General features: G+C 37.8%; 1 protein-coding gene across 1 annotated transcript; it reads right to left on the reverse strand.

Moving 5' to 3' along the window:
- Positions 1-24,929: 24,929 nt before the first annotated feature.
- prr18 (proline rich 18) lies at positions 24,930-26,836 on the reverse strand. Its single transcript, XM_088351630.1, has one exon. It carries the CDS (start codon positions 26,681-26,683, stop codon positions 25,976-25,978), a length of 708 nt encoding a protein of 235 aa, XP_088207756.1. The 5' UTR covers positions 26,684-26,836; the 3' UTR covers positions 24,930-25,975.
- Between the last annotated feature and the right edge of the window lie 664 nt (positions 26,837-27,500).

The raw sequence follows: 27,500 nt of genomic DNA on the forward strand, positions 1-27,500 counted from the left end.
CTTTTATCTTGTAATGTGACTTCCTAGGAGAGCTTCTTAGGGATTCATTTTTACGTTTCGCATAATCCACGCCTTTCTCCTATAAAGAGGGGGCCGAAACAAATGTTGATGCCTTTCTGAGGAGTGCACGCGTTCCTTGGTGGGGGACGCGCTGCCCATTGATTGGACCAGAATGCACTCTATCTTGAAACTTTGTAATAAATGTCCTCAATTGCTTTGCTCCTCTCCAGCTCTATTTTTTCAAAGATCGAATACTCGGTCTGGTCCCAGAATAGAACACGCGACCAGACATCGGAATCGCCCTTTTGCTTTCACTACCTAGACCAGCTATGTCCAAAGTCCGGCCCGGGGGCCAGTTAAGGCCTGTGGTCAAATTGTTACTGGCCCGTGGCCTCTATCATAAAATTTGTCAGATGTGGCCTCTCAGTAATATTGAAATTTGTACTCTCCCCAAAAATCACCATTTAGCCAGATGATAGCAGCAGCCATTTGGCCACCTTGCACTTGGCTTTCAGTTGGAATTTTAGCCCACCCCTTTCTGACAATACAAGTGTACATAAAAAAAGGAAAGTTGACTGTGAGGGCTTCCGCTTCTAGGACAAGTGGAAATTGGAGTATTTTTTTCACCAAAACAACTGTGTCTGTGTCATGAGACCGTGGCTGGTTTTAAATAATATAACATTAAGAGTCACTGCCACTTCAAAAGCCAACTAAATGTAAAATGTAAATGGTCTGTATTTATATAGCGCTTTTTAAGTCAATGAAGACCTCCAAAAGCGCTTTACAATGTGCTTCACACTTACCCATTCACACACACACTCACAAAACAATAGGGAGTCAGCCATGCAAGGCCCCTACCTTGTTGGGGGCATTAGGGATTCAGTGTCTTGCCCAAAGACACTTTGACGTATAACACAGAGGAGCCAGGAATCAAACCTACTACCTCTTGATACCAAGATGAGCGCCCTACCTCCTGAGCTAATGCCGCCCTAAACTGAAAAAAAAAAAAACGCTGTGAAAAGGTGAAGCAACTGGAGGCTGTTTAACAGCGCAGAAGTGTTTTTTTTTTTAACGAGAATCAAATGCGCGTCAAATGAAAATCCAACAAAGGTGAGCTACGAGGTTGCAATGCTGATTGCCAAGATAGTCGGACCTCACACATTTTCAACTTACCAAATCTGGCCCGCTTTCTAAAATGTTTGGACACCCCTGACCTAGACCTATTGCAGTGGATTGTTACACACTGTCACTATATAAATCATGTCAGATAGGTCAGATCTTGCATCCCTCCGTTCATTTTAAAGCGTCCACTCTTCGTGTCGCCATCTTGCTAAGGGAGCATCCCCATGAAGTTTGCAAACGTAGCGGCTTGAATCTGTGGGTGGTTGGGCGACACACCTGAATATCCGCGCCTTCCTTCTGCAGGATCTCAGGTGGCCGGGATGTCAAAGTGGCAAGTGTAAGGAGTAGCGTCATTTCCCACAGTCCCGGCGTTCCGTTTGGCGCCTCCTCCGACACCCCTGGACAGCTTTAAGTGTTGCTTCCTGCCACTGGGAATTCACGTTAGTGGCTCTGTCTGTATGCTGCTATATGGCCCAATGCAGGACAATGCAGGTGCAACTTGAAAAAAGAAAGAAAAATCACCTTTTAAATCAGAAGTCAATCAGTCTTTTTTTAGTTTTACATAGAAAAGGACCGTTACCTTTGATTTTTTTTTTACTTTAGGTTCTTCGGATTATTGTTAAACTTTGAAGAGAAAAAAATAGAATTTAAAAATAAAAAAATCGCAATAATTTTTCTCATACCTTTTTTTCTTATCATCAGATTTTTAAGAATTATTTACTTCCATTCTATACCATTTTTCCTCATTTAAAGTATTATTTGTCCAAATCTATATATATGTATACAAAAATTGAAAATATTTTGGGAAAAAAACAAATAAAAAACAATACATTTCAGAATTTAAAAAAAATATATTGTATTTAAATTAAAAAAAAACATGAATCTATTTATTTTATTAAAGTTATAAACAAGTGAATTTGAGAATACAATTGAAAACTATTTTATTAAAAATGTATAATTTATTTCTGTGTATTTATTTCCGATGGCGAGTTCAAATATTGTCAAAAAATGTGGGGAAGATTTAACACAATTTTCTTTTTCTTTTTAAATTTAAAAAATTCCATTTCTAAATCCACAGTCAAAAAAAACATACTTATTTTCCCATTTGTAAATAAAGTATTATTTTATAAAGTTAAAAGTACTTTGAAAAGGGATTGAATACAATAATGATTTTGAGCAAAATGACATTCTATTGAACAGACTTTTTTTATTGTGAACAGATAAATAAGTCATATATATATATATATATATATATATATATATATATATATATATATATATATATATATATATATATATATATATATATATATATATATATATATATATATATTATTTTTTTTTTATTTATTTATTATTTCAATTTGTCTTTTTGAAAATAAACTTACCAACATTTTTTAAAAAAAGGTGGTAAAACAAAATAATTTAGTATTAAATGTTTGAACAAAAACAAGAGAATATGTACAGGATTTTTATTTTTTTTATTTTTTTATTGAAGTTATGTGCAAGTGAATGAAATGGATTTGAGAACACAATTCATGTTTTTAAATTGGAAATTGATGATTTATTTGTATTTATTTAATTCTGATGGTGAGTTAAAATATTGTCCAAAAATGGGGGGAAAGGTTTAGCTAAATTTGGTTTTCTTTATTTTTAATTTAAAAAAATACCTTTCTTAAACCTAATTTTAAAAAGTATTTTTTTTCCTCATTTTAAAATGTTTTTTTTTAATATAAACAGATAAAAAAGTGATATATATATTTATTATTTCTATTTTTTTTAAATAAACTTACCAATATTTAAAAAAAGGGGATAAAATAAAATAATTTTCCAATAATTATGTGAACAAAAATTTTGGAATATATAATTGTATTTTTTGTTTTCCTTGTTTTAATTATTATTTATTTTTAGGAAAATTACAAATATTTTTAAAACTGGGGGCGAAAAGAAAAAAAACAATTATGAGTACATTTTCCTGCCAGTGGAAAATTCGTTTTTGGATTTTGACAAATGGCTTAATGATAATTGTCTCGATCCAATGGAAGACAGAAATATAGATTGATAAATATTCGAACCAAAATAAAAACATACCATTGTATTATTTAATATTCCAATATATTTATTTCATTATTTTGAATACATCTGTACGGATCACCAAAATAACATTGCTGATGCAAACTTGTAAACTAGCTGGATGGAGTACAGAGTCAGTTTGAAGGGGCGGGGGTACCTGATAACTCAATTTATTATTTCAACGGACTAAAATATTTGTAGAAATAATTGTGAGCCAAACAAAAGTTGAGTGAAAGCTGGAGTTAACGTTTTTCTCACGTATTTACCTCGTAAGCGAACGCAGGAGTTTAGCATCCGAGCAACGTTTGCACCCACCCCAAGACCCCAAACTACCGAAAATCACCCGATCCCCAAAACCCCCTCCCCTCCCTCCGCCAGGCCCGTTTTGGCACCCGAGTGAGAAAAAGAGGAGTCCTGGTCTCAGCACCTTCGACTCACTTCCACTGTTTGCACTTTCCTCACTCTCCTGACATTCGGAGAGAACCTGGGCCACCTGAGTCAATCTTTGGCTTTATGACACACCGCAATTTAGAAAATAGCTTTCGTTGACTGTTTTGAGAGCTACGGTACATCTACGGCGGGGGGTCAGCGACCTGTTTGAAGTTGAGAGATGCTGTATTGTTTGGAGACGGAGTAGCGCAAACTACTACCAGTTGTAGAAATAATGAATCATGTTATTACTATGTTATTACTATGTTATTACCAGGCCGGAAATACAGCCTCAGAAGAAAACAGGTTGTAACGCCATACAGTAGTATTGTCTAGTGTTGAGAAAACATCAACAAATTAAATCTTCGATTTTAAATAGAAGAAAATAAAGTTTTGACTCAAGACCAATCTAAAGCTTTAATTCTGAGTTAACTGAGCTGTTGTAGGTTTAAAGCTTAAACTCCCGGGTCAAGGAAACTACATTATAAAACTTTCGCTTTTGTTTAAAAATAATTCAAGGTTAAAGTAAGTTGATAGCTTTAACTCTGAGTTAAGGAAGCTGCAAGATGTAAAAATTTTACCCAAAGTGGACTCTTAGTTAACACATCTTATTACTTTTGATTCTGAGTTAAGAAAGCTTAAAAAGCTTTAACTTTAGTTTAAAGAAACCTTTACTTAAAGTCAGAGCAGATTTAAACATTTAACTCAGAGTTAACTTTTTGTTAAATCAGCTTTATAGCTTTAACTACGAGTTGAGAACACCACAAAGCGTTGAAGCATTAACGCTGGTGAGTGTCAATCACTTTTTTACTAGAAAATCACAATTACACAGCACTGGAAAGCTATTTTCGGAACAAGTCCCTGGGCACTTCAACTATCCTTAGGGGGCACCCTGGTGCCCGCGGGCCCCATTTTGTAGAACTCTGATATACTGTATTTATTGGTGGATCCCTTAACAATAAGGGGCACCATTTCCTGTGGTGCGCCTTGGGCAAGTACAGCCTAGTGGCGCCCATCCCATCATGTAGAATGATATGACAATAATAGTTACTATTATTATAACTGATAATTACTGTATTTATCTATTTTATACATTCATAATCAAATACTACTAGTTGTCGTAGTAGTTAGGCTTATTACCTTGTTTTATTTAATTGCTAATTACTGTATTTATCTAATTGTTTCTTTTATGAATTTATGATTAAATATTAATTGAAATTGATTCATTTATCTTTTCGTATTTATTTATTCATTATTAAAAATTATCATTAATAATAAAAATTGTCGATTGATTTGTTTCTATTTGTTTATTATTAAATGTTGGTATGAATATTATTAATGCCAGATTTTCTTAATTAATTGCATTAAGTTACATGTTTGATTAATTAAATGCTTATTACCATATCTATTTCTATTCAACTCATGTATTTATTAATGACAATAATATTAGTTATTTTTATAAAAATATTATTATTGCTTTATTTTATTTTTTTTATTAATTCTTAAATATCATTAATACAAAGTTATTCCTTTTTTATTTAATTGTATCTATTTATTCATTGTTAATGTTGTTATAAATAATATTAATGCTGGTCATTTTTCCTTTATTAATTTGTTATTAATTTTTACAATAAATAGTAATAATAATTAATAGTAATAATTTAGCAATTATTACTATTGCCAAAATTTTGACTTACTCTATCTGTTAGGAGTAATACTCATTTATTATTTTTTTTACTATTAAATATCCTTAATTATTATTGATTTTACTATCATTCTTAGTGCTAAATTACTTTAAATAGTGTTTTTTTTTCATGTACTTATCTATTTGTTATTATTATTGATGAAAAGTATTGATTCGTATTCCTTGATTTATTTATTTGTATTTATCTTTCATTTATTAGGTGTATTGTATTCATATAAATAGTAATTTTACTGAGGTAACGTTTTTTATTTTTATTCTAAAAGATTGATGAAGTTGCATTTGACTAAACATAGTACTCTGTTATTATTGTGTCGGTAGAATATGGGAAAAAACAACTAAAATAAGACGGTTCTGTTTCAGGCGACCATTTTGGAATATTCAGACATCGTTTTTTGTGGGGGGGCGAATGTAACAATCAATCACAGCTCAGCTTGTATTTTTCTCATAAACAAACTCAGAAAGGAGGTGACTCATGATTGGCTGTTTCATGAACAACGATGATGTCATTTTTCGGTTGGGTGTAAAAACACAAAATGGCCGCTCCCTGAAACGTTGGTGACCCTCCACAAATACGATAATAAATGGGGACACATTTAAGTTAATTTGATGATGGACTTCCCCTTTAAGTACGGCGAGGATTTTGGTACTAGCCAGTACACGTGTGTTCCGTGTACGCTCCTCTAGATATAAGTTCTTGGCGAGTGATACAAAGGTGCCAAATTCAACACACCGACAAGATGATGACGACAACCGCCACAATAACAGACAATGACGAGATCTCCGCTTAATAAATCGTTCGCTATAAATAATAACGTTGTTGAACAAGACGTCGGAAAGTTTGAAATATTTCCGAGATTTCGGTTGACGACATGTTTTGACGTGCGCTTTAATTGCTTTTATTTTGGGAATTTCTCACGCATGTGAGGAATGTTCTTTTCCCGAGACTCGGTTCGTATCGGGGCCAGATCCCGATGACCGATACTTTCGCAGTCAACAACTTTGGAGACGCGTTTCCATCATTTAAACACTTGGCAAACGTTGATTCCGAAAACGACGTTGGAAAAGGCAGAATTATCCGGTTTCGTATTTTTGGCTTGGCCTCAATTTATTCGATTCCTGTACTTGTATGACTTGGACTTGTAATCTGTTGGTACGGTTGTAAAAATTGTACTTATGACTTGTTTTTGGAATATTTGAACAGCGAGTACTCTCAATTATCGTGAATTTGGGACCACAGAGCGTACCGCATGCTGAAATGTAAGAAAAAAACTCAATTTGGTCCTTGAACAAGTAGCCCGGGATTTTAAGCCAATAGCGTCACGATTACCCATTGCCCTCACCTATGCCCGCTTGTTTGGTGCCAGCTGCTGCTCGTTGCCTGATTGGTTCCCCTCCTATTTAAACTCAACGCTTCTATTCACCTCTTGTTAGTCCATCAACGAACCTCCGCACATGCAAGGCTAGCACTATTTGACTCTGGTTCACGTCTGTCCTTACCTGTATCCCGATCGTGTCCGGCTCCCTGACTTTTTCCCGCCTTCCGACAATAAAGTAGATCTGAATCTGAATCTGAATCTGAAATGCTCTGATCTCCCGTCCCCCAGCTTCTCGACTCATTTCTGCCCATCGACCACGCTCCGATCACCCGTCCCGGCTGCTCAACTCGTTCCTGCCTTCCGAGCACGCTCCGATCCCGTGAGCACCCTGCTCCTCCTGCCCAGCGATCGCCGGATTGCTGGCGCTTGCTTCCCCTTACCTGACTTCTCAGCTTCCGCAATAAAGTTTGTTGTGAAACGTTAAGCATTTGGGTCTAACATCTTTTCTGGTGCTGAAAGTAGATCTGAATCTGAATCTGAATCTGAAATGCTCTGATCTCCCGTCCCCCAGCTTCTCGACTCATTTCTGCCCATCGACCACGCTCCGATCACCCGTCCCGGCTGCTCAACTCGTTCCTGCCTTCCGAGCACGCTCCGATCCCGTGAGCTCCCTGCTCCTCCTGCCCAGCGATCGCCGGATTGCTGGCGCTTGCTTCCCCTTACCTGACTTCTCAGCTTCCGCAATAAAGTTTGTTGTGAAACGTTAAGCATTTGGGTCTAACATCTTTTCTGGTGCTGACACAATGATGTATATTTGATACATTTTAGAAATCTTTTTTAAAATATGTATGTATGTATGTTGTTTTTTACTTGTACTATATTTGTTTTATAAATAAATAAATAAATAAATAAATAAATATATATATATATATATATATATATATATATATATATATATATATATATATATATATATATATATATATATATATATATATATATATATATATATATATATATATATATATACATATATACATCACTGTGGTGTTTTGTATTTAGAGCGTATCCGTTGTGGAAAAGAGCAGCTCGCTGTTTTCCTCCGTGCCGCAATGATAACTACTAAGAACAAACTGCACCATATTTAAAGCCGAAATTCTCAAAATGTGACAGAAATGTTGTGGCTAGTAGTAGAGAATTTACGGTGAATATACCTTTAACACTTGTATTCATTATTACATTTCTCATCTCATCTCATTAGCTACACCGCTTATCCACAGTAGGGTCGCGGGGGTGCTGGAGCCCATTCCAGCAATCATCGGGCAGTGGGCAGGGGACACCCTGAACTGGTTGCCAGCCAATCGCAGGGCACACAGGGACAGACAACTCACTCATTCACACCTAGGGACAATTTGGACCGGCCAATTCACCTGAAATGCATGTTTTTGGAATGTGGGAGAAAACCGGAGTCCCCGGAAGAAACCCACGCAAGCACGGGGAGAACATACAAACTCCGCACAGGAAGTCTGGAGCTGGATTTGAACCCACGCAGGAGGTTCCCAAGACATGAACTGTGCTGCACATGATTACATTTAACACTTGTAAACATTATACTTGTCATTTTTTTAATATTTGTACTTTTACCTTTAATTCTTATAAGTCAAGTTAAGTCATGTTTATAACTACTTTAATATGTAATACATATTATTACTTACACTCTGAATATTTGTATTTGGAATATTTGTAAATATGTCAATTTATTTCCAACTATAGTTACTTGTACTCGTAATTACTTGCACTTGACATGGTTTTATTTACAACTTCTTGTGATACCTGAAATCCCATGACTTGTAATACTGGTACTCATTTGTACTTGTAGCACTTGGAGTGACATGCAACGCTTGAACACGTGATTACTTGTTCTTTGAAGACTTGTACATGTAACTACTTACAATTTAAATACTTGTATTTGGAATTACTTGTTTCTGGGTTACTTTTTCTAACTTGTATTTTCTTGTTTATGTTATACTTGTTCTCTAACTGCTTGGAATCCTTGTAGCTATAACTACCTTTAATACTTGTGCACATAATACTCATCCCCTAAATACTTGTACTTCTAATCACCTGTTCTTTAGATGCTGGAAATGACTTGCAATACTTGTATAAATAATTATAATATTCTTATTTTTTCATCAAGAAGCAAATTTGACCGCTCCCCAGGACGATATTTGTAAAAGTTTCCGAAGAGGTCTATTTCTAGGAGAAGGTCAAGAAGGTATTTGGTCATCTCACTTGAGTGTGAGTAATCAGATGTCTCCTGGTGGAGGCTCCACCACAAACAAGACTCTGCTGGAGTCTATGTTTGCTAACGGGGGCTCTTGCTAACAGCGCTCGCCATATACTCATCGCTAGCTGAGCAACTTCTGAAAAAATAATCCAGATTGCATGTAAACAAGAGTTTCGAAAAAAATAGTCACTGCAAAATTTGAATTATGAAGCGACTTCGAAAAAAAACACCAAGGACTTTAAAGGGGTACTTGAAACATTTTAAAACAACAATGTATAAAACTAAAATAATATAAACATTGTGATGATAAAATTAAAATCCAATGCCTTTTCCTATGTCATCGACAACAATGGTCAGCAACTGTCAGAACCCGAACAAATGGTGGACCCAAACACGTAACGTTTTCACACCAAGCTTTATTTTACAGAAGCGGGGCAGTCATGCGCGGGAACACAAACGCCAGCGATTCGGCAGACGGGATCGATACCGGATACTGGATGCACGAGCAAGATACCGGACAGAATGAGACAGACGGGGTCGATACCGGATACTGGATATACGAGCAAGATACCGGACAGGAGGGGACAGACGGGATCGATACCGGATTCTGGATACACAAGCAAGATAACGGACAGGACGGGACAGGCTGGATCGATACCGGATGCAGGATACACGAGCAGGATACCGGATAGAACGGGACAGACGGGATCGAAAACGGATACCGGACAGGACTAACGGGACCGATACCGGATACAGGATGCACGAGCAAGATACCGGACGGAATGAGACAGACGGGGTCGATACTGGATACTGGATATACGAGCAAGATATCGGACAGGACGGGGCAGACGGAATTGATACCGGATACTGGATACATAAGCAGGATACCGTACAGAGTCAAAATCCTTGCCTTGCAAGTGCAGAGGTTTGTTGACGGATTGACAAGGAGTGAATGAGAGCACTGAGTTTAAATAGGAGGAGAGCCAAACAGGCAACGAGCAGCAGCAGGTGCCAAACAAGCAGGCACAGGTGAGGGCAATGGGCAATCGTGACAGATTCTGTACCACAGACGAGTTTTACATCTGACAATGTTCTTGCGGCCCAGCTCAATAATATCATTAGTGATCATAACAATAACCACAATAATAACAATAATAATAAGCCTAAATCCACTGTGTTATTACAAGACCACTATGGATCTGGATGACATGAGAAAAGGCATTCGATTTTATCTGATCACTTTATTTTTTTACTCACAGTGCCTCACGTTCTCACCTTTTTTATCATCGGTGCTCGTGGTCGGTCAATCGCTGAACAACCTTGTTTTGGCTGAACTCATTCCCATAATGCTCCATTACAATGTTGCACAACGTGGCACCACAATCAAAATGATCAATTAAAAGCCAAATTAAAATATTGGGTGTTGAGCCTACTCTTAAGAACATCAAGGGTCCCCCGCGGACCTGATGTTCTCCAGCAGACCGTCCCATAGTTTTGGACCAAAGTGGCTGAATCTTGCGAGACCATTAGTCAGTTTTGGTCCTCACCCTAGGAGCAGTCCACAAACCGCTGCCAGAAGACCTCAGGGACCACAAAAGCAAATCAGACAGATAGGATGGTCCAAGACTGCTAAGACATTTAAAAACGAGAAAAAGCACCTTAAAAACGGATCTTAAAACCCACGGGGAACCAATGGAGTGATTTTAAAACTGGTGTAATGTTATCTCCCGCATGCAAACATGCTACTGAATTTTGTAGTAGGTGGCAAGGTTCTTTTTGGGAAGACTGGAGAGCAGGGCATTACAGTAGTCCAAACAAGAGGATATAAAAGTGTCATGATTACGGTTGTGAATCAACTGTGCCCGCTCATTTGGCGCCAATAGCTGCGGGCTCTGATTGGCTCCCTGTCCCTATTTAAACCCAGTCCTGTCAATCCCCTGTGGTCAGTCCGTCTGGGAAAATTTGTTTATACAAGGCAAGACTTTTTCGACCCTGACTCTCGCTTGTCCCTTTTTTGCTCCCGTTTGTCTCCAGCTACGACCTGTTCTGATCTCGACCACGTCGGCTTATGACCCATTTTTGATCCCAACTACGTCTACTCTCCCGTCCCGGCTTACGACTCGTTTCCGACCTCGACCACGCTTTGCTCTCCCAGCCCCGACTACCGACCCGTTTTTCTGCTACGGAAGATCCACTTCTGCGTTCGGATCACAATCCGAGTGCAAGAGCGACTTGCCTCCCGCGTTCAGCAAACACCGGATCGTGGGCGCAGCCCTTCCTCTTTCTTTCAATTAAACTTGGGGTAAACGTTACGCAATTGGGTCCTGTTTCCGTTCTGGTCCGGACAAAAAGCATGCATTGAGGTGATAAAACCAGATTTTAGTTATATTTTGATTGGTTGAATAAAACTAAGCTCAGAGTCAAAAATATTTTTTTTCACAAAAACTAAAGATCTAATTTCTTGTAGTTTCGGTAAAGGTTTCTTTCTCTGACTTTCAGGACCAATGACTAAGACCTATGTTCTGTCCTGGTGGAGTTGTAGGAAGTTCTCTGCCATCCATGACTTATTACCTAAAAGGCATTTTAAAAAGGCATCTATAGGACTTCTGTCATCTGTGGACACGGCGATGTAGAGTTGGGTATCTTCTGTGTCACTATGGAAACTGACTCCATATCTCCTGATGACATCCCCAAAGGGGGAAGCATTTACAGATTAAAAAGTAACGGGCCTTAAATTATACTTTGATGATCCCCACATTCAGCTTCAAGGGTTCTCGAGGAACATGCATCCATACTTGAAATGCTGGTCTTTGAGGTAAGAATGAAAACAGTTCAAAACAGTATAAGAGATGCCCAAGAGGTTGCAGAGCCTATTTAATAAAATGTGATGATCTACTGTACCAAAGGCAGCACTGAGATCCAGGAGCACAGGAACTGTAAGTCTATTCAAACCTGTATTGTACCTGGTATCATTAAAAAACTTTAAAGGGGCAGTTGTTAGGGTCTCCTACCTCCTCCTACCACCAGAGAGCCCTAACAGGGGGTTGAAATGGGCACATATGTGTCCACCACATCTCTGTGCCCAATTATCCTGAAGCCTTTTAAGGACGTTTTTAACAACACACGTTGTTGGGTCATTGTCATTTTCATTACCACCTCCAGTCAGTCCATTTTAGGTTTTTGTTTCTTGTTTGAGCATTTGGTTAGATGCTTTGTGCCCACTTGTTTGTTTTGTACTTTGTTTTGAGCACCCCTGTTTCAGTTCCTGCCTCCCCCAGGTGAGTCCATCTTCCTCCGAAACCTTAACAGCAGTCTCTGTCCTGTGGTTGACCCTACAACCAGAATGCAATTTCTCTAAAATGCTGTTTCTTCTAAAAAAATAAACTATAAAAAAAAACACATTTTCTAAGATCTTGCTTAAAACCAGTAAGTTGGACACTGGACGGTAATTTTTTAAAGTCTAAATTGTTCATCTTCAGATAGGACCTCACCACTGCTGGTTTAAAGGCAGCAGGGAAAACACCTGTCTTAAGAGTCAAGTAAAGTCACGCTTATTTGTATAGCTATAGCAGACAATTATTACACCATCCCTTGATCTAAGTCCTACATGAGGGCAAGGGAAAACTCAAAACCTCAGCATGAAGAAAATTAGAGAACTTGCCAAGTGGGCCACACGTGAGGTAATCCAGGATGACCAAGCAAGGGCATCATCCAAATTTAATATAGGTCATTCATAAGCTATGGAATATACTGTACGTGTGTTTTAAGCCTACATTTTATACGGGTGATGTTGCAGATTGAATCTCAGAGGAAAGAGCATTACACAGCACCCAAATGGAGAATGCTCCTGATCCTGCGGATTTCTTCTTGGCTCTTGGGTTTACAAGTAGCATTTTCTGAGCGGAGATATGATATGAGGGGGCAAGTCCATGCATAATTTTGTATAATACTGAGAGAACCTTGAAATCCCTTCTTGAGCTGACAGAGAGCCAGTGCAGGTCAGCTTAAATAGGGGTAATGTGATCAAGCTTTCTTGTCTCAGTTACAAAGAGAAAAAATTGGACCATATTCAAAATACAATCTTCATAAAACAAATTGAGATGTTTTTGAGATGAAGTGTTTGAGGATTATATTAGGAGTGACAAGATTGGATGGATTGAGAAATGAAATTGTGAGAGACAGAAGTGGAGTAGTAGTGGAACCGAGCAAGCGTGTGGATAAGAGAGTACTCGGTTGGTTTGGACACATGGAGAGGATGGATGAGGAGCGAATGTTGAAGAGGATCTACAGAGCAGAAGTAAATGGAAGGAGACCAAGAGGAAGGCCGCGATTGACGTGGATGGATGGTGTTAGATAGATAGATAGATAGATAGATAGATAGATAGATAGATAGATAGAGAGATAGAGAGATAGAGAGAGAGAGAGAGAGAGAGAGAGAGAGAGAGAGATAGATAGATAGATAGATAGATAGATAGATAGATAGATAGATAGATAGATAGATAGATAGATAGATAGATAGATAGATAGATATAGATAGATAGATAGATAGATACTTTATTCATCCCCGAAGGGAAATTCACATTTCCAGCAGCATACCTGAGCTGAGAACAGTACAATAATAAAGCCAAAAGAATACAATATACAAATACCCAGTGTGACGTGCAAATGCCCACTGTAGCGTGTTATATAGAGTAACTAAATAGTGCTATACAGAATACATATTGCAGTAAGATTCGGTAATATCCAATGTAGGTGGTGTGGTTTAATGTGGGCCTTTACTCTGCCGGGTGGAGTTAAAGAGCCTCATGGCATGAGGAAGAAAAGATCTCTTCAGTCTGTCCGTAGTACAAGACAGTGACAGCAGTCTGTCGCTGAAACTGCTCTTCTGTCTGGAGATAATGCTGTGTAGTGGATGCGATGGATTGTCCATGATTGACCTCAGCTTTTTCAGTGCTCGTCTCTCAGCTACTGTTGTCAGGCTGTCCAGCTCTTTGCCCACAACAGAGCTCGCTTTCCTAGCCAGTTTATTGAGACGAGAGGCATCTTTCTTCTTGACGCTGCCTCCCCAACACGCCATGAGTGCACTGCAGGAAACAGGTCTAAATATAATAGAAGCTAGAGCAGTTGTTGGTAATAGAAAGGAGTGGAGAGGTGTTGTTAAAGGATAGTGGGATTGTGGACGCGTTCTTAAGGATGGGCTGGGCACCCGTATGATGCGGTAGTGGTAAACCAGTGAAAGCTGTCGGGCCCTGCTGTTGAACAAAAGAGTGTCTTGTGTCACCCTGACCCGAGTGACATGACCGCTTTCTTGCGTCCCGTTTCATCTGGAGGGTTTAAAGCATGATCAATTTAAGTGCTGAGGTGCCTAACTTGTTTGGGTGTTAGTGCATTTGGGTTGGCCATGGTCACTCAAAAATGTGTTTGTTTTTTGTGTGTTTACTTTTTCCCTTTTTCATTTTCTTTGTCTTTGTGTATGTGTTTGTCTTGCTGTCGGTCACCCCTCTAGAGGGATATGACCCGGGTAGATAGATAGATAAAACAAATTGGGTCTAAAAGGCAGGTTGTTGGGTTGACTCGGGAGGAAAGGTGACTAAGTGTCCTTGCGTCAACCGAGATACACAAAGCCGAAGTTCCACCCTCAACGTTCCAAATCGGAACGCACGGCAATATCTTCTCCGCCGTGGCTCCCCCGCACAAAACAGCCGGGAAACCGGAGCGCACGCAACAAAACGACAAGTAAACACTTAGCCACAGGAAGCCATTAACGGCAGCGAGGACCAATTAGGACCCGGCGGGTGTCCCGTCCTCTGCCCGCTCGGGTCTCGTTCCCCGTCTGGGTGACGGAGGCCAGGAAACAAGGGACGCTTTGGGTCGGAGGCCGCGCTCAAAGCGCTTTACGGCCCGGCTTTTGTCTCCCCCCCAAGTGCAAGTCATTAGAGAGGACAATTACATCCTCTGTATAGAAAGCCGGCTTTTACAGGAGACGCAGATAAGACAGGATCTCTCTCATGTTTGCAGCCCCCTCCTCCGCCTCCCCTGAAGCTTATTGCTCTTTTCGCACCTCGTCTCAACGCCGACAGGGGAGTCAAAATCAAAGTCAACCCCGGGCTTTTACGAGCGTGTTCGGTAACACCGAAGAAAATAGAGAAGGTTCGACTCGAGTGGGCAGTCTTTATGCAACAGTTTGCGTTTTTTTTAAAATTGCTTTTGCAAAAAAACAAAAAAAAAACAATCATGAATATTCAAAAGAGAAGTGCTTTGATTTAAGTTTTGTGTATTCAAGCCGGGAAAAAGTCTGGCTCATCACCCAGGAAGTTTAGAGGCCGACAATAATCACCCATAATGCATTAAGTCACGTGGGAGTGTGTTAAGTGTGAGGATTTAATTTGTAGTTTTTGTGTTTTTTTTCCTGGAATCAATAAGAAAAAAATCCATGTGATGTATTTGTGTATATTCTATATTTTTGGGAGTATTTTGTATATCATTTGTTTTTTAAATTAGTACTGTATCCGTGTATATTGCTGTATATTTCAAATGTTTCATATTTTTGTATATTTTGTCTTGATATAGAATAATTTTTACTAGACCGAGGACAATTGACTTTGGCCTGGACGGATCTATTGACACTAACAAAGATGTTATATAATGAAATTGTGAATGAGCTTGATTGCTAATAAGATTTTCGAGAAGGGTTGTTCAAACATCACATTGTGTTTGCTGTTAAAAACGTCATATTGGAATATAATATTGTGAATGTGCTTAATTGCTGTTGAGATTGTCATGATTGTTTTCTGTTATTAGTGTCAATAAATTTGTTCAAACCAAAAAAATATGTATATTCTATGTCTTTATTTATTCATTTGAGTCATATTTTGGGGTAGATTTTGTTTATAATTATGTTTCAATACGTCTTATGTTTGGATATATTTTCCATTTATGGTATTATATTTTTCGTATGTGATATTGTGTTTTATTTGTACTATATTTGGGTATATTTCTATTTTTGGTTTTCTGTTTTTCATATATAATATTGTGCTTTTATTATCCTATATTTGTGTATATTTTATATTTATGGTATTATTTTTTTGTATATGATATTTTGTTTTATTTGTTCTATTGGTGAATATTTTTATCATTTTTATGTTTTATTAATTTCTACTATATTTGTGTTTTTTATTTGTTATTATATATTTTTGTATACACACACACACACATATACATACATACATACGTATTAATATAGTTTTAATCCCAGTTGCAGCGTACATTTAATGAATGAATGAATACATTGATGAAAAACTTCAAGTAAATAAATTCGTCACATATCTGCCATTTTCGTTTTTTCTAAACTTTTCATGAATCCTTTTAAGTTTTATTTTATAAATTGCAAATTACTAATCGCATTATCATATTATTTTTTATAATTTTTATCATTTTTTATCAAAATCTAAAATTACTTTAAACGTTCCATACTAATTCATCGCTTTATTTTTATGAAGATTGAACACACAATAATGTTAATAATTATCACCATCAACAATTTAAATAACAATTCTTATTATTGTGTTTTGCTTTATTATTACAATTGCAATAATAATCTAAATACTTGTAATAATAAAATTTGGCTCATTGAATCATGCATCAAATGGTTTTTCTTACAAATCTTGAGAAACGTTAGCATTTTCAATAATGACGTTATTAAAAAAGATTTCTAGAGTGGGGTTTCGCCTGAAATTAACTGGCGTATCAATTTAAATATATTTATCATATGATATTTACTTAATTAATAATAATAATAATAATAATAATAATAAGTATCTTCGTTAAAACCTCATACAATATGCAATCGTAATGTTTTCTGATAACATGTCAATGCATTCACAGTTAATGATTGTAAGCCAAAAGTCGATATACTTAGACTTTTACGAACCCATTTTGGGTGATGGTCCTTCTGGGGATGTGCTCCAAAAAGCCACACGGTGGCACTGTTAGACAATTTAAGACAGGAGTGTCAAACTCATTTTATTTAGCTTGGGGGCCACATGGTAGAAAAAAAAACTCTCACGGGGGCCGGACAACTAGACAGACAGAGAGAGAGAGAGAGAGAGAGAGAGAGAGGGATAGAGAGATCAAGAGAAAGAGATAGAGAGAAAAGGAGACAGATAGAGAGAACAGAACAGATAGAGTGAGAAGGAGCGAGAGAACAAAAGAAAGAGAGAGAGAGAGAGAGAGAGAGAGGGAGCGAGAGAGAGAGAAAACAGAGTGACAAAGAGGTAAAAAGAAAGTCGTAGAAAGATAGACACGGAGAGAGAAATGGAGACAGTGATATAGAAAGGGTGATATAAATAAAGAAAAGAGAGAAGAGAGAGACTGGGGGATTCGAATAAGAAAGAGCAAACAAGAAGAAAGAGAGAGAGAGAAAAGAAAGTGACAAAGAGGTAAAAAGAAAGACATAGAGAGAGAGAGATAGAGAGAGAGAAAGAGATATGGTGATATAGAAAAGAAAAAAAGAGTGATATAGAAAAAGAGAGAAAAGAGAGACAAAACATATAAAAATGAAAGAGCGAACAAGAGAAGAAGAGAGAGAGTGTGTGTGAGAGAGAGTGTGTGTGTGAAAGAGAGGGAGAGAACAGAGAGCGACAAAGAGGAAGAAAAAACAAAGACAGAGAGAGAGAGAGATAGTGGTATAGTAAAAGAAAGAGAGAAACTGATATAGAGAAAGAAAGAGACTGGGGGATAGAAAAAAGAAAGGGATAACAAGAGAGAGAGAGAGGGGGGATATAGAAAGAGGGGAACAAGTTAAAAAGAGAAAAAAGAAAGAGACAGAGAAAGAGAGAGTGAGAGAGTGAGAAAAAGAGGGTGGAAGAGAAACTGAGATGAAGAGGAGAAAGTGAAAGGGAAAAATAAAGATGGAAAGAGAGAAAAGTGGAGACCAAAAGAAAGAGAGAACAAAGCAAGAGAGAGAAAAAAGAAAGTGAAAGAGAGAAACAGAAAAAGAGTGAGAAAAATGAAGTAGAGAGAAAGTGAGAGAGAGCAAGAGAAAGAGAGAAAAAACGAGGCAGAGTCAAACAAAAAGTGAGAGAAAAACGAGAGAGTGAAAAAGTGAAAGTAATGTAGCTCCAGTTGATATGCGAGTGACGTATTTCAAACTGCAGCTCTTTTTTTCTCTTGTCCTTCTCTGGGTGTTGTCTCGCAGGCCGAATTAAAACCCTGGGCGGGCTTATCCGGCCCGCAGGCCGCATGTTTGCGATTTAGGACAGTATTGCACTCTACTCTACTCTACTCTACTCTAATCTACTCTGAAGTTAGAGCAGAAAGTAGCTTGTTTGTGTGCTGTCCAAGACACAATTATTTACCAAAGTGGACTGGTTGCCAAGGTAACAGTAGCACAACGTCAATGAGCGACTATCCATCTTCTCCGTCCATCAAGTGAGGAATAATGGCTCCATGTGGCCTTCTGACAAAACATTGAAATATTTCACATTTAAACTTGTCCAGAAGTAGCACAAAACCACCACTCCCTGTATTAAAAGAGAGTAGAATTCATTTAGTATGAACAAACTGACCTAAATCTGTATACTGTATGCAAATAAAACAAAAATAATAACATATTTTCGGGTGCTCACTTTAAGAACTATTTTTTTATGTAAATAATATTTTTTTACCTAAAATTTTGCAATGTGGACTTGCAAACACAGGGAAAAATATACAGAAGTATAATTATACAAATAATTTGACTAAAATGAGGGGAATTACCAGCTAAAAGGACAGGAACATTTAAATTCTATAAATTTTAATTTTTTAGAATTGTTGTTTTTTGTTGTCTTTTTTTTTTGCTTCAGCTTTGCTTTATGTTGGCAGATTTTTACTTATTTAATGTCACGGTTGCCATGGCGCCCAATTGGTCCCGCCCGTGTGGCGCCAGCTGTTGCTCATTGACAGATTGGCTTTCCATCTATTTAAGCTCAGTGCTCTCATTCTTTCTTTGTCAGTCCGTCAACGAACCTCTACCCCGCAAGACAAGGGTTTTGACTCTGTCCTGTTTCCTCTTGGCATTACCTGTACAGTATTGTTCCCGTTTATTTTTGTCCTGTTTTCAGTTTTGTTACCATCCTGTTTATTATTCTCTCCAGTTTTCCTTCCCGTCTAGTTTGTCCTGTTTATTTTCGATATCCAGTTTCATTATCAATCCTGTCTGTCCGTCCTGTCCGGTATCGACCCCATCTGTCCGATATCTACTCGGGCAATTGGTATCGGTATCAAAGCCTCAGGCTTCCTATCATTTCATGCCAGGCTGCTGCCTAACATGCATGACTCCCCATTTCCCGTAAAATAAAAGACTTGTGTGAGAACATCACGCGTTTGGGTCCTGATCATGTTCTGGTTCATGACATTTGAAGTGCTATATTTCCTATTTTACGCAATTTGGAGCTTCACACATAGAGTGGAAATACATAGAAAAATAATCAAGAGAAATATTGTAAAATGAGGACAATTACCTGCTAAAAAGAAGAGGAATATTTGAGGGTTTTATTGCCTTTTACTTTTCCTCTTTTGCTTTTACAAAGATTTTGCTCCGATTTGTGTTTGCTTAATAGCAAATAAGGGCTATTATGTTTTGGGTCATTTTGATCATTATTTTTCTTCCTGATTTTGAAGTTGTGTTTATTTGTGACGCCCTTAATCACAACAAGTTTCAAAGAGCTGTACAGACTACAGACTATTATGACACCATCCCCTGATCTAAAACCTACATGAAGGCAAGGAAAAACTCAAAAACCTCATCATGAAATTAAGAAACCCTGAGAAGGGACTGCACATGAGTAGGTTCCCAAATACGTAAATAATGAATTGCAGTAGCACTTTTGTACCAATTTGATGTTCTTAAGTTTACTAAAGGCATAAATTGCCCAAGATAAAATATTAGCAAAACCGATTAGCTTCTCTACGATTGCTCAGTTTGTTTAAATTACAATCCAGAATTCAAATCCAACTGAAGGATACCAGAACTTTTTGCAGTGTGGAGCTTCAACCATTGTAAAACATAGTAAAATACGAAAATATATACATAGTAATGCAAAAAACAATAATTACAGTTAAATATGAACATTAACATTTGAATTGAAAATATCATCAGGCTAATTTTAGTTCGCCCCCTTCAGTTCATTTTTTGCTTTAAATTCATTTATTTTTGCTCTGTTTTCAGTTGCCGGATTATTTTGATCATTTTAAGTATTTTTGAATAAATAATTTTCTTCTTTTGCACTGTCAAGCTGCGACCATTGTTAGAAAAATAGCAAAATAATACAAATAGATATAGTCAAATAGGAAAACAAAATATACAACAATTTAAATACTTAAAATGAGAAAAAAAGAACAGAATGTTTGTTTTGTTCGTTTCATTTTATTTTTTCCCCTCAATTTTTTACTCTTTGTTTATACAGCAAATGTCTTGTACAAATATAAAACAATAGCAGTTCCTCTTCAGTTTAGCTTCATAAATAATCATAGCTCCCTAAATGATACAAGACGCTAGAATATTTCAATTATTTATTTTAAAAATTACGCGACCGAGTGTGAGATTAACATTAACCAAATATTTCATTTTTAAGCTTTCCAAAACACTGTAATTAGTCAAATAAAAATGAAGTCATATTCAATTGATTGAAAAAATATATATTTCAAAGCAAAAAATGTAATCGAATACATAAACGTAGTTGATGGGTCCAAGGTGCAAGTGGTTTTCCATTACTTGGAACTAAAAGTAGTTTTTCAACAGTTCCCGAGCGTAAAACTGTCGCAAAAACTCTTGGTAAAATAAAAATGAAGAGTTATGAGCACCCAAAAATCTATAAATGGATTAATTAAAACTCCTCGCATACAGTACGTCACAAAAGGGAGTACGCTCTCACATTTTTGCAAAGATTTCATTATAATGTTTGATAGAACAATACTGAAGAAACATCATTTTGACACAATGAAAGGTAGTCTGTCTAAAGCTTACATAGCAGTGTCAGTTTATTTTCCCCTCTAAAACTCAAAATATAGCCATCAAGAACTAAACCCATGGCAACAAGAGTGAGTACACCACAGACACTACACCCTTATGTGTCCAAACAAAGCACTGCCTGTCATTTCCCTTCGAAAATACCATGTGACCATGAATAGGGAGAAGGTGTGTTTAATTTGTAATAAACTTTGGTCACTGAAACTCCCAAGATGGCACACCATGGCACGGGAATATCTGGTTACTTTAAAAAATGAAATGTGGAACTACATAAGGCTGCCCAAGGCTCCAAAATAATTGGCAACACCCTGAAGCTAAGCTGCAGTACAGTGGCCAAGATCCTCCAGCGTTTTATAAAATCAGAATACACACAACAGGGCTCGTGTCGGATGTACAAAGAAGCTGAGTGAACCTGCACAGCGTCATATCTAAATTCTATCTATGAAAGATAGGCGCAGGAGTGCTGTCAGCATTGCTGCAGATTGAAGGTGTGTGTCAGCCTGGAAGTACCATACACTTCAGGAACTTTCACTTTAGGGTGTACTCACTTTGATTGCAAAGGGGTTTAGTTATTGATGGCTATATTTTGAGTTTTTTTGAGAGTTAAAAGAATTTTACACTGCTATAAAAGCTTTACACTTTCATTGTGTCGTAGAGATGTTTCTTCAGTGTTGTTCTACTAACACTATATTGAAATATCTTTAGAAATGTACTCAGTTTTGTGTCATACTGTATATAGTCCTCGAACTAAAGGTTAGTTCTTGGTACAAAAAGCTCCGAAGACAACAACAAATGAGCTTTGTGCATTCGGTGACAACGTGGGCAGTCGCTAGCGTTTGTCCGTCAGCCTGTTTGTTCGCCGCCTGCAAATTTACACTGCTGACACTTGTTCTTTACATGCTAAAAGGCCACCGCTATTTTAGGACGCAGTGATATAGCAACCCCTGTGGTGTAAAAATACTACTTTTGTTGAAAACAACACTTTTTACAAATAATAAGTCAAAACAAATGTACTATTAAATATATTCTATAGACTTGATATCAGGAAATGTGAAATGATCTAAACTACCTCATTAATCCCGATTTCTGTGTGTGTTTGTATGTGACTTATAGGCTCCGAAATGGCTGAACTGGTTTTCATTCAAATCTACACAGTTGGACTTTAGGCCTCGGTGAGTGTCTTTAGCTAAGTTTGGTGATAAAGTACCCCCAATAAATACCAACAAGAATTAACAAACATCTGCTTTCGTGGAGTTTCTAATGCCGTCTGGCGGCCAAATTGGGTTTTGCAACTCCTTACCACCGACGACCCCAAGCAGCCGATTCCAATCTTCTATTGGCCCGGGCAAACCTGAACCATTTTGCTTCTATTACACAAGTTGAAGCTGACATGTTTGGTCGCTATCTGACTACTGCGGACTTTACAAAACGAGTAGGCTTCTAAATTTTACCAAGTGGTATTCCTCAGGTTTCTCTAGAGCAGGGGTGTCAAACTCATTTGAACTCGGGGGCCACACGATAGAACAAACATTCTGTCGGGGGCCAGACTAGTAGATTCAATAGAAAGAAAAAGAGAGATAAAGAAATAAGAGAAATAGGGAGGGAAAAGGAGAGAGAGCGAGACAAAGAAAGAAAAAGAGGGGGAGGGAGAGAGCGTGAGAAACAAAAAGTCGTGAGAGAGGGGGGAAAAGAAAGGGAGAGGAAGAAAGAAATCAAGAGAGAAATAGAAAGACAGAAGGAGAGAAAAGAGAAAATAAAGCGCGAAGGGTAGGAAGAGAGAAAGAGAAAAGTAAAAAAGAAAGTTGGAGCAAAAGAGTTTAAAAAGACACAGAGAGACAAAGAGCAACAAAGAGAAAAAGAGAGACACAGAGAGTGAAAGGGCTGGAAAAGAAAGAGAGAGAGAGAGAAATAAATACAAGTACAGTGTCTTTGTTCGAGGCACCTTTGGCAACATCAAGTTGACATATTTCAACCTGCAGCTCGTTTTTCTCTTGCGCTTCTTTGAGTGTTGTCTCGCGGGCCGGATTCAATCCCTTAGCGGGCCTGATCTGGCCCGCGGGCCGCCTGTTTGACACCTGTGCTCTAGAGCGTCCGATTATACAAGCTACAGTGGCATCTAGTGGTGAATTATTACAAAGTGTCACTTTGAATCAAAATCTTAAACATTAATATTATTTACAAAAACTGCGTTAAGACTAGCAAAGGCTCAAAAAAATATATATTATTTTGTGGATTGACTTCCGCTTTAAACAAAAAGTAGTGTAATATTTGAATAATTGAAATTTTATTTATTATAGAGAGGTTGGTGAATACGTCAAGAATAATTTACAGTTATATTTTTTCACTTATTTTACTATTTACATATATTCGGTGCTTGAGTCACCGCATTGTAGGTAAATATGTGTAAAAATTCATTAAAATACGAGAAATAATATTTAAACAGTAAAAAAAAAAATCTAGCACTAAAACATGATTCAGAATTCATATTGTTATATTTGGCAAACTATGGCAAAATGGTGACTATCCGAGAAATCTTAAAACAGATATATTCAGGTTCTACAAAAACAATAAATAAATATATAAAACTATCTAAAATGGTGGCAAAATCAAAACAAATCAAAAAATATTATAAAAAAAACATTTATTAGTCATAAAGAACTTTAAAATAACCCTATGTAAAATTTGACCACTAGATTTCGCTGTGTTGCGTAGTGCAACAGAAAACGAGTGCCACAAAACACAAACTACAGAGACTCTAAGTGACCAATCTGCACCATCTTTTTCCAGCCTTTCACTAGTTTTTTTCTTTTTGGGGTACCCGTAACAGCAAGATGGCCGACAATTATGTCAACTTCCTCTAAGTGAGCCTCATGTTAAGTAAAATATATGCAAAAATCTTTGACATACAAGTAATTTAAATGAAGTTTATATAATAGTTCACACAATTTTGCTCATTAATCAAATCAATGTGGTTGTTTCATGAATAAAGTTCTTTTACCACTAGGAGGCGTTAAGTAATACACGATATCCCTTTAAAGGGGCCACAGCTCAGCGAACTGAATTTAGGTTACGAGATAATATGGTGTTGGTCGTCAAATCACACTGAAAAAAACCTTTTGGAATGTGTAATTACAGAATTTACTTCTGATGTATTTGTGGATAAAATACATTAAAAAATGGCATTATTGCAGACGAGACACTGCCTGGATTTTCTGAAAGATTGAAGAAGAAAAACCAAGACACTCAGTGGTGGTGAGGTGCATCGTTTACTTGGGTATTACAAAAAAATGGAGGCAATTTCCTGATGGAGCCCCAGTACTTGGCCCCTACAGATGACTGGTCAACCCTGCTTAGCAGGAAATCTAAGAGGCTTAAAATCGGCTAATGCCCGAATGGCCACAGGTAGTAGCTACAATGGCAACAAAGAGCCTCTGATATCCCACAAAAGTCAAAAGTGGCTGCAAATCAACATCCAGGCACAATCACGTTCAAGGTCGTGTGGAAAGTACAAAATCCTTCACTTCAATGGCACCGGCTAACAATTTTCAGGTATAAACATGAATAAATAATGGGAATATAAAAGTCATTCGATGGGAAATGTGGTGGCATCCATTTTGAGTACAAAGGGCCCCTTGAGTGAAAATCCTCAGTGGGACGAAAGAATCCGCATGTGCAAAAGTCAAAGTTGTTTTCGAAAGGCATGATAAGCTTGAAATACAGAACTTCCAAGCCCATCTAGGAAGTATTCCGTTGCAAGCAGACATTCGACGTGTGAGAACAACCTGAAGAGTTTTTGTTGCATTATGGGACAAGATACAGGTCAAGTCACAGGACTATGGAATCCCAAGAGTGCCAAAATGCAAAAAATAAAACTGACCTTTTGAAATAAAAATACATGTTTCTAAATAACAGGCAATTATAAGAAAAAATGATATTCATTTTTAAAAAATAAGGTGCCATTATTATGAAATAAGTAGTATTTGTAATTAAAAATTAAGATAATTCATAACTGTTACATTTGGGAACATTTTGTACTTAAAAAAAATATCTGTGAACATTCAAAACGTGTTTTTACAGAAGAATGACACCTTCTGTCAATCAAAATAAGTGGGCGGGGCCTGTGCTTGATCCTTAAACTCAATTGGTTGCACTGATGTAGGTTACCATTGGAAAGAAACTCAAACATTGAGACACCGTATCATTTTTATAATATCGACTACTCGTGTCTGGTTCAAGGTATCAGCCAATCACGTCGCTGGTACTGCTTATAATGGTTTGATCGAAAGCGGGAGTCACTTTTTTGTCTAACCACATTCTGAAATAAAACGGACTTTGTGGAAATAAATAAATATTAAAGAATAGTAAGTACATATTGCTTAACATCACAATGTCTGCTACTTCTGTCTGCTTCAAGGAATCAGCCAATCACGCCACTAGTCCCGCCTACTTTTGATCAAAAGCTAGCTTAATCCCTCTGTAAAAACGGAGTTCTGAAATCCTTTGTTAAGAACTAATAATAAAAGTAAATATACATTTTAAGGAATAGTAAGTACATATTTCTTAAGAATATCGCAATGCCTGTTGCTCATGTCTATTTCAAGGAATCAGCCAATTCAAACCCTTGGCGGGGCCTGCTCCGGCCTGCAGGCCGCATGTTCGCCACCCTTGCTTAAACTGATGATGAATCGGACTTTGCGCTTATTAATATCTTTCAGGATGACGTTTTTTTTCCCCATTCTGAATGCCTTTTCATATGTCATCTGTATCACCCGTGGTCTATTTGTTAGGTTTTGGCGCAAGGTTTCCATTCCTGTTGGGCTTTTTCGGTGCGCCTTATATTCTGGAAAATATGGTGGAGTAATGGGTACATATTTCAGAATAATAACACCCTATATTAAGAAAACAAAAAGTATAACCATGTTAAAGAATTGCCAGTTATTTAGCAAGAAGGTTTGCATTTCAAAAGGTTGTTTCTATTTAATTAGTTTTGTCCCTTTCTGGCTTCCATCCGTGGTGGCTCTTGTGGCAGAAAATCCTCAGCTTTTCATGGTGGCTTGTTTGTCAACTTTCCCCAAGGCCGCTGCGCTTTCGACCCCTTTAAGCCATTCCTTGCACTTCCTCATGACAGTTTCGTCCACCGCATCCGCATCTTCCTCCTCGTACTCCACATCGTCGTATTTGTGCTGATCGTTCAAAAGCGAAATCTTGACGATGGCGGTGATATCCTGCTCGGCCTCGTCCGTCCGCGACACTTGTGCGCCTTTGGAGCTCCCGTGCGAGGCTTTCTTGGAAGGGAAGACGCGCCGATGGCGGAAGTCGCTGGAGGCGCAACATTTCTGCTGCTTGGCCAGCATTTGCTTCTCTAGATTTCGCTTCTGGATGACGAGGATGGCTTCCGGAGTGAGGCTGAGAGTGAATTGGATCTCCTTTTTGGTGGGGTCCTCTTTACCGGCGTGGGGTTTGCCGGTTTCCACGGAGGACGCGCGACGGAGTCCTGCGCTCGAGTCCTGAGGTTTGGTGGCGGTCAACCAGGAGCATTTCGCCGGTGGTTCCTTCTGCAACGTGGGTTTCGTTTTCTCCTGCTGTGTTTTGCGTCCTAAATTCCTCAAATTCGCCGCAGTCCAAGTTGAGGTTTGCTTTTCTTTCCCGGAGTCTCTCTTCTCAACAACGGCTTTCTTTTTGCCGAAAAGGTCCCTGGCAGGAGAGGGGATCTTGTGCTGGAGACTGATAGGCGGGAAAGGCATTTTCAGGATGCAAAAATGTGCAAAAAAAGTGCCGGAAAGTGCAAAGCGACGAGCGGCGCATCATCCGAGTGCACCTGTTGTCCGCGGGAGCGAAGTGTGGAATTCCGCTGGCGACGCGAACGCACCGCGATTTTATGGTGGTAAACGCCGAGGGGGGCGTGGCTAACAAACGCCAAACAAAGACACGGAGAGGAGGCACTGATGTCATAAAGCTATTAACTTCCGATGAGAGCGAGCCAAAACGCAATAAAAATATGAATCATACACGCTGGAGTGCGACTTGAGTGGTGTTACTTGTCGTCATCGTAAACTGAAAGAAGTTAAAGGAGACGTCAAAGGATGGGATAGAAGACACGTTATCAAAACGATCAATTTAGGATTTTTCAAGTGGTCTTCGTCATGTGTTAAAGGTGTCGATAAAATTTTTCAAACCTCACATTGTTTATTTGCTGTTAAAAGTGTCAATACAAATTGTTCAAACTCATTGATTATAAACAGAACCATCAAGGCGATCACCACTCTAAATAAGTGCACAAGACTGTGAAATTATAAATATATGTATAATCATGTTACCTATGTATTGATAAATGAGTTTGAAAATCTTATGAATGCATCACAACAAAAAACAACAGACTGAGGAACAGCTTCTTTCCAAGAGCAATAACAACCCTGAACTCCCATCTACAGTGTTTATGGGCGCATAGTTCTGTACAACTCCAACTATACAAATTTCATATTATATTAGTTTTTAAACGTTTTTATCCTTTAGCCCAATTTACTTTTATGTGTTTTACTTGAAAAAAAAAACCTGCAATTA

Source organism: Urocampus carinirostris, chromosome 13, assembly GCF_059441175.1.
Source record: "Urocampus carinirostris isolate Australia breed hairy pipefish chromosome 13, RoL_Ucar_1.0, whole genome shotgun sequence".
NCBI lineage: Eukaryota > Metazoa > Chordata > Actinopteri > Syngnathiformes > Syngnathidae > Urocampus > Urocampus carinirostris.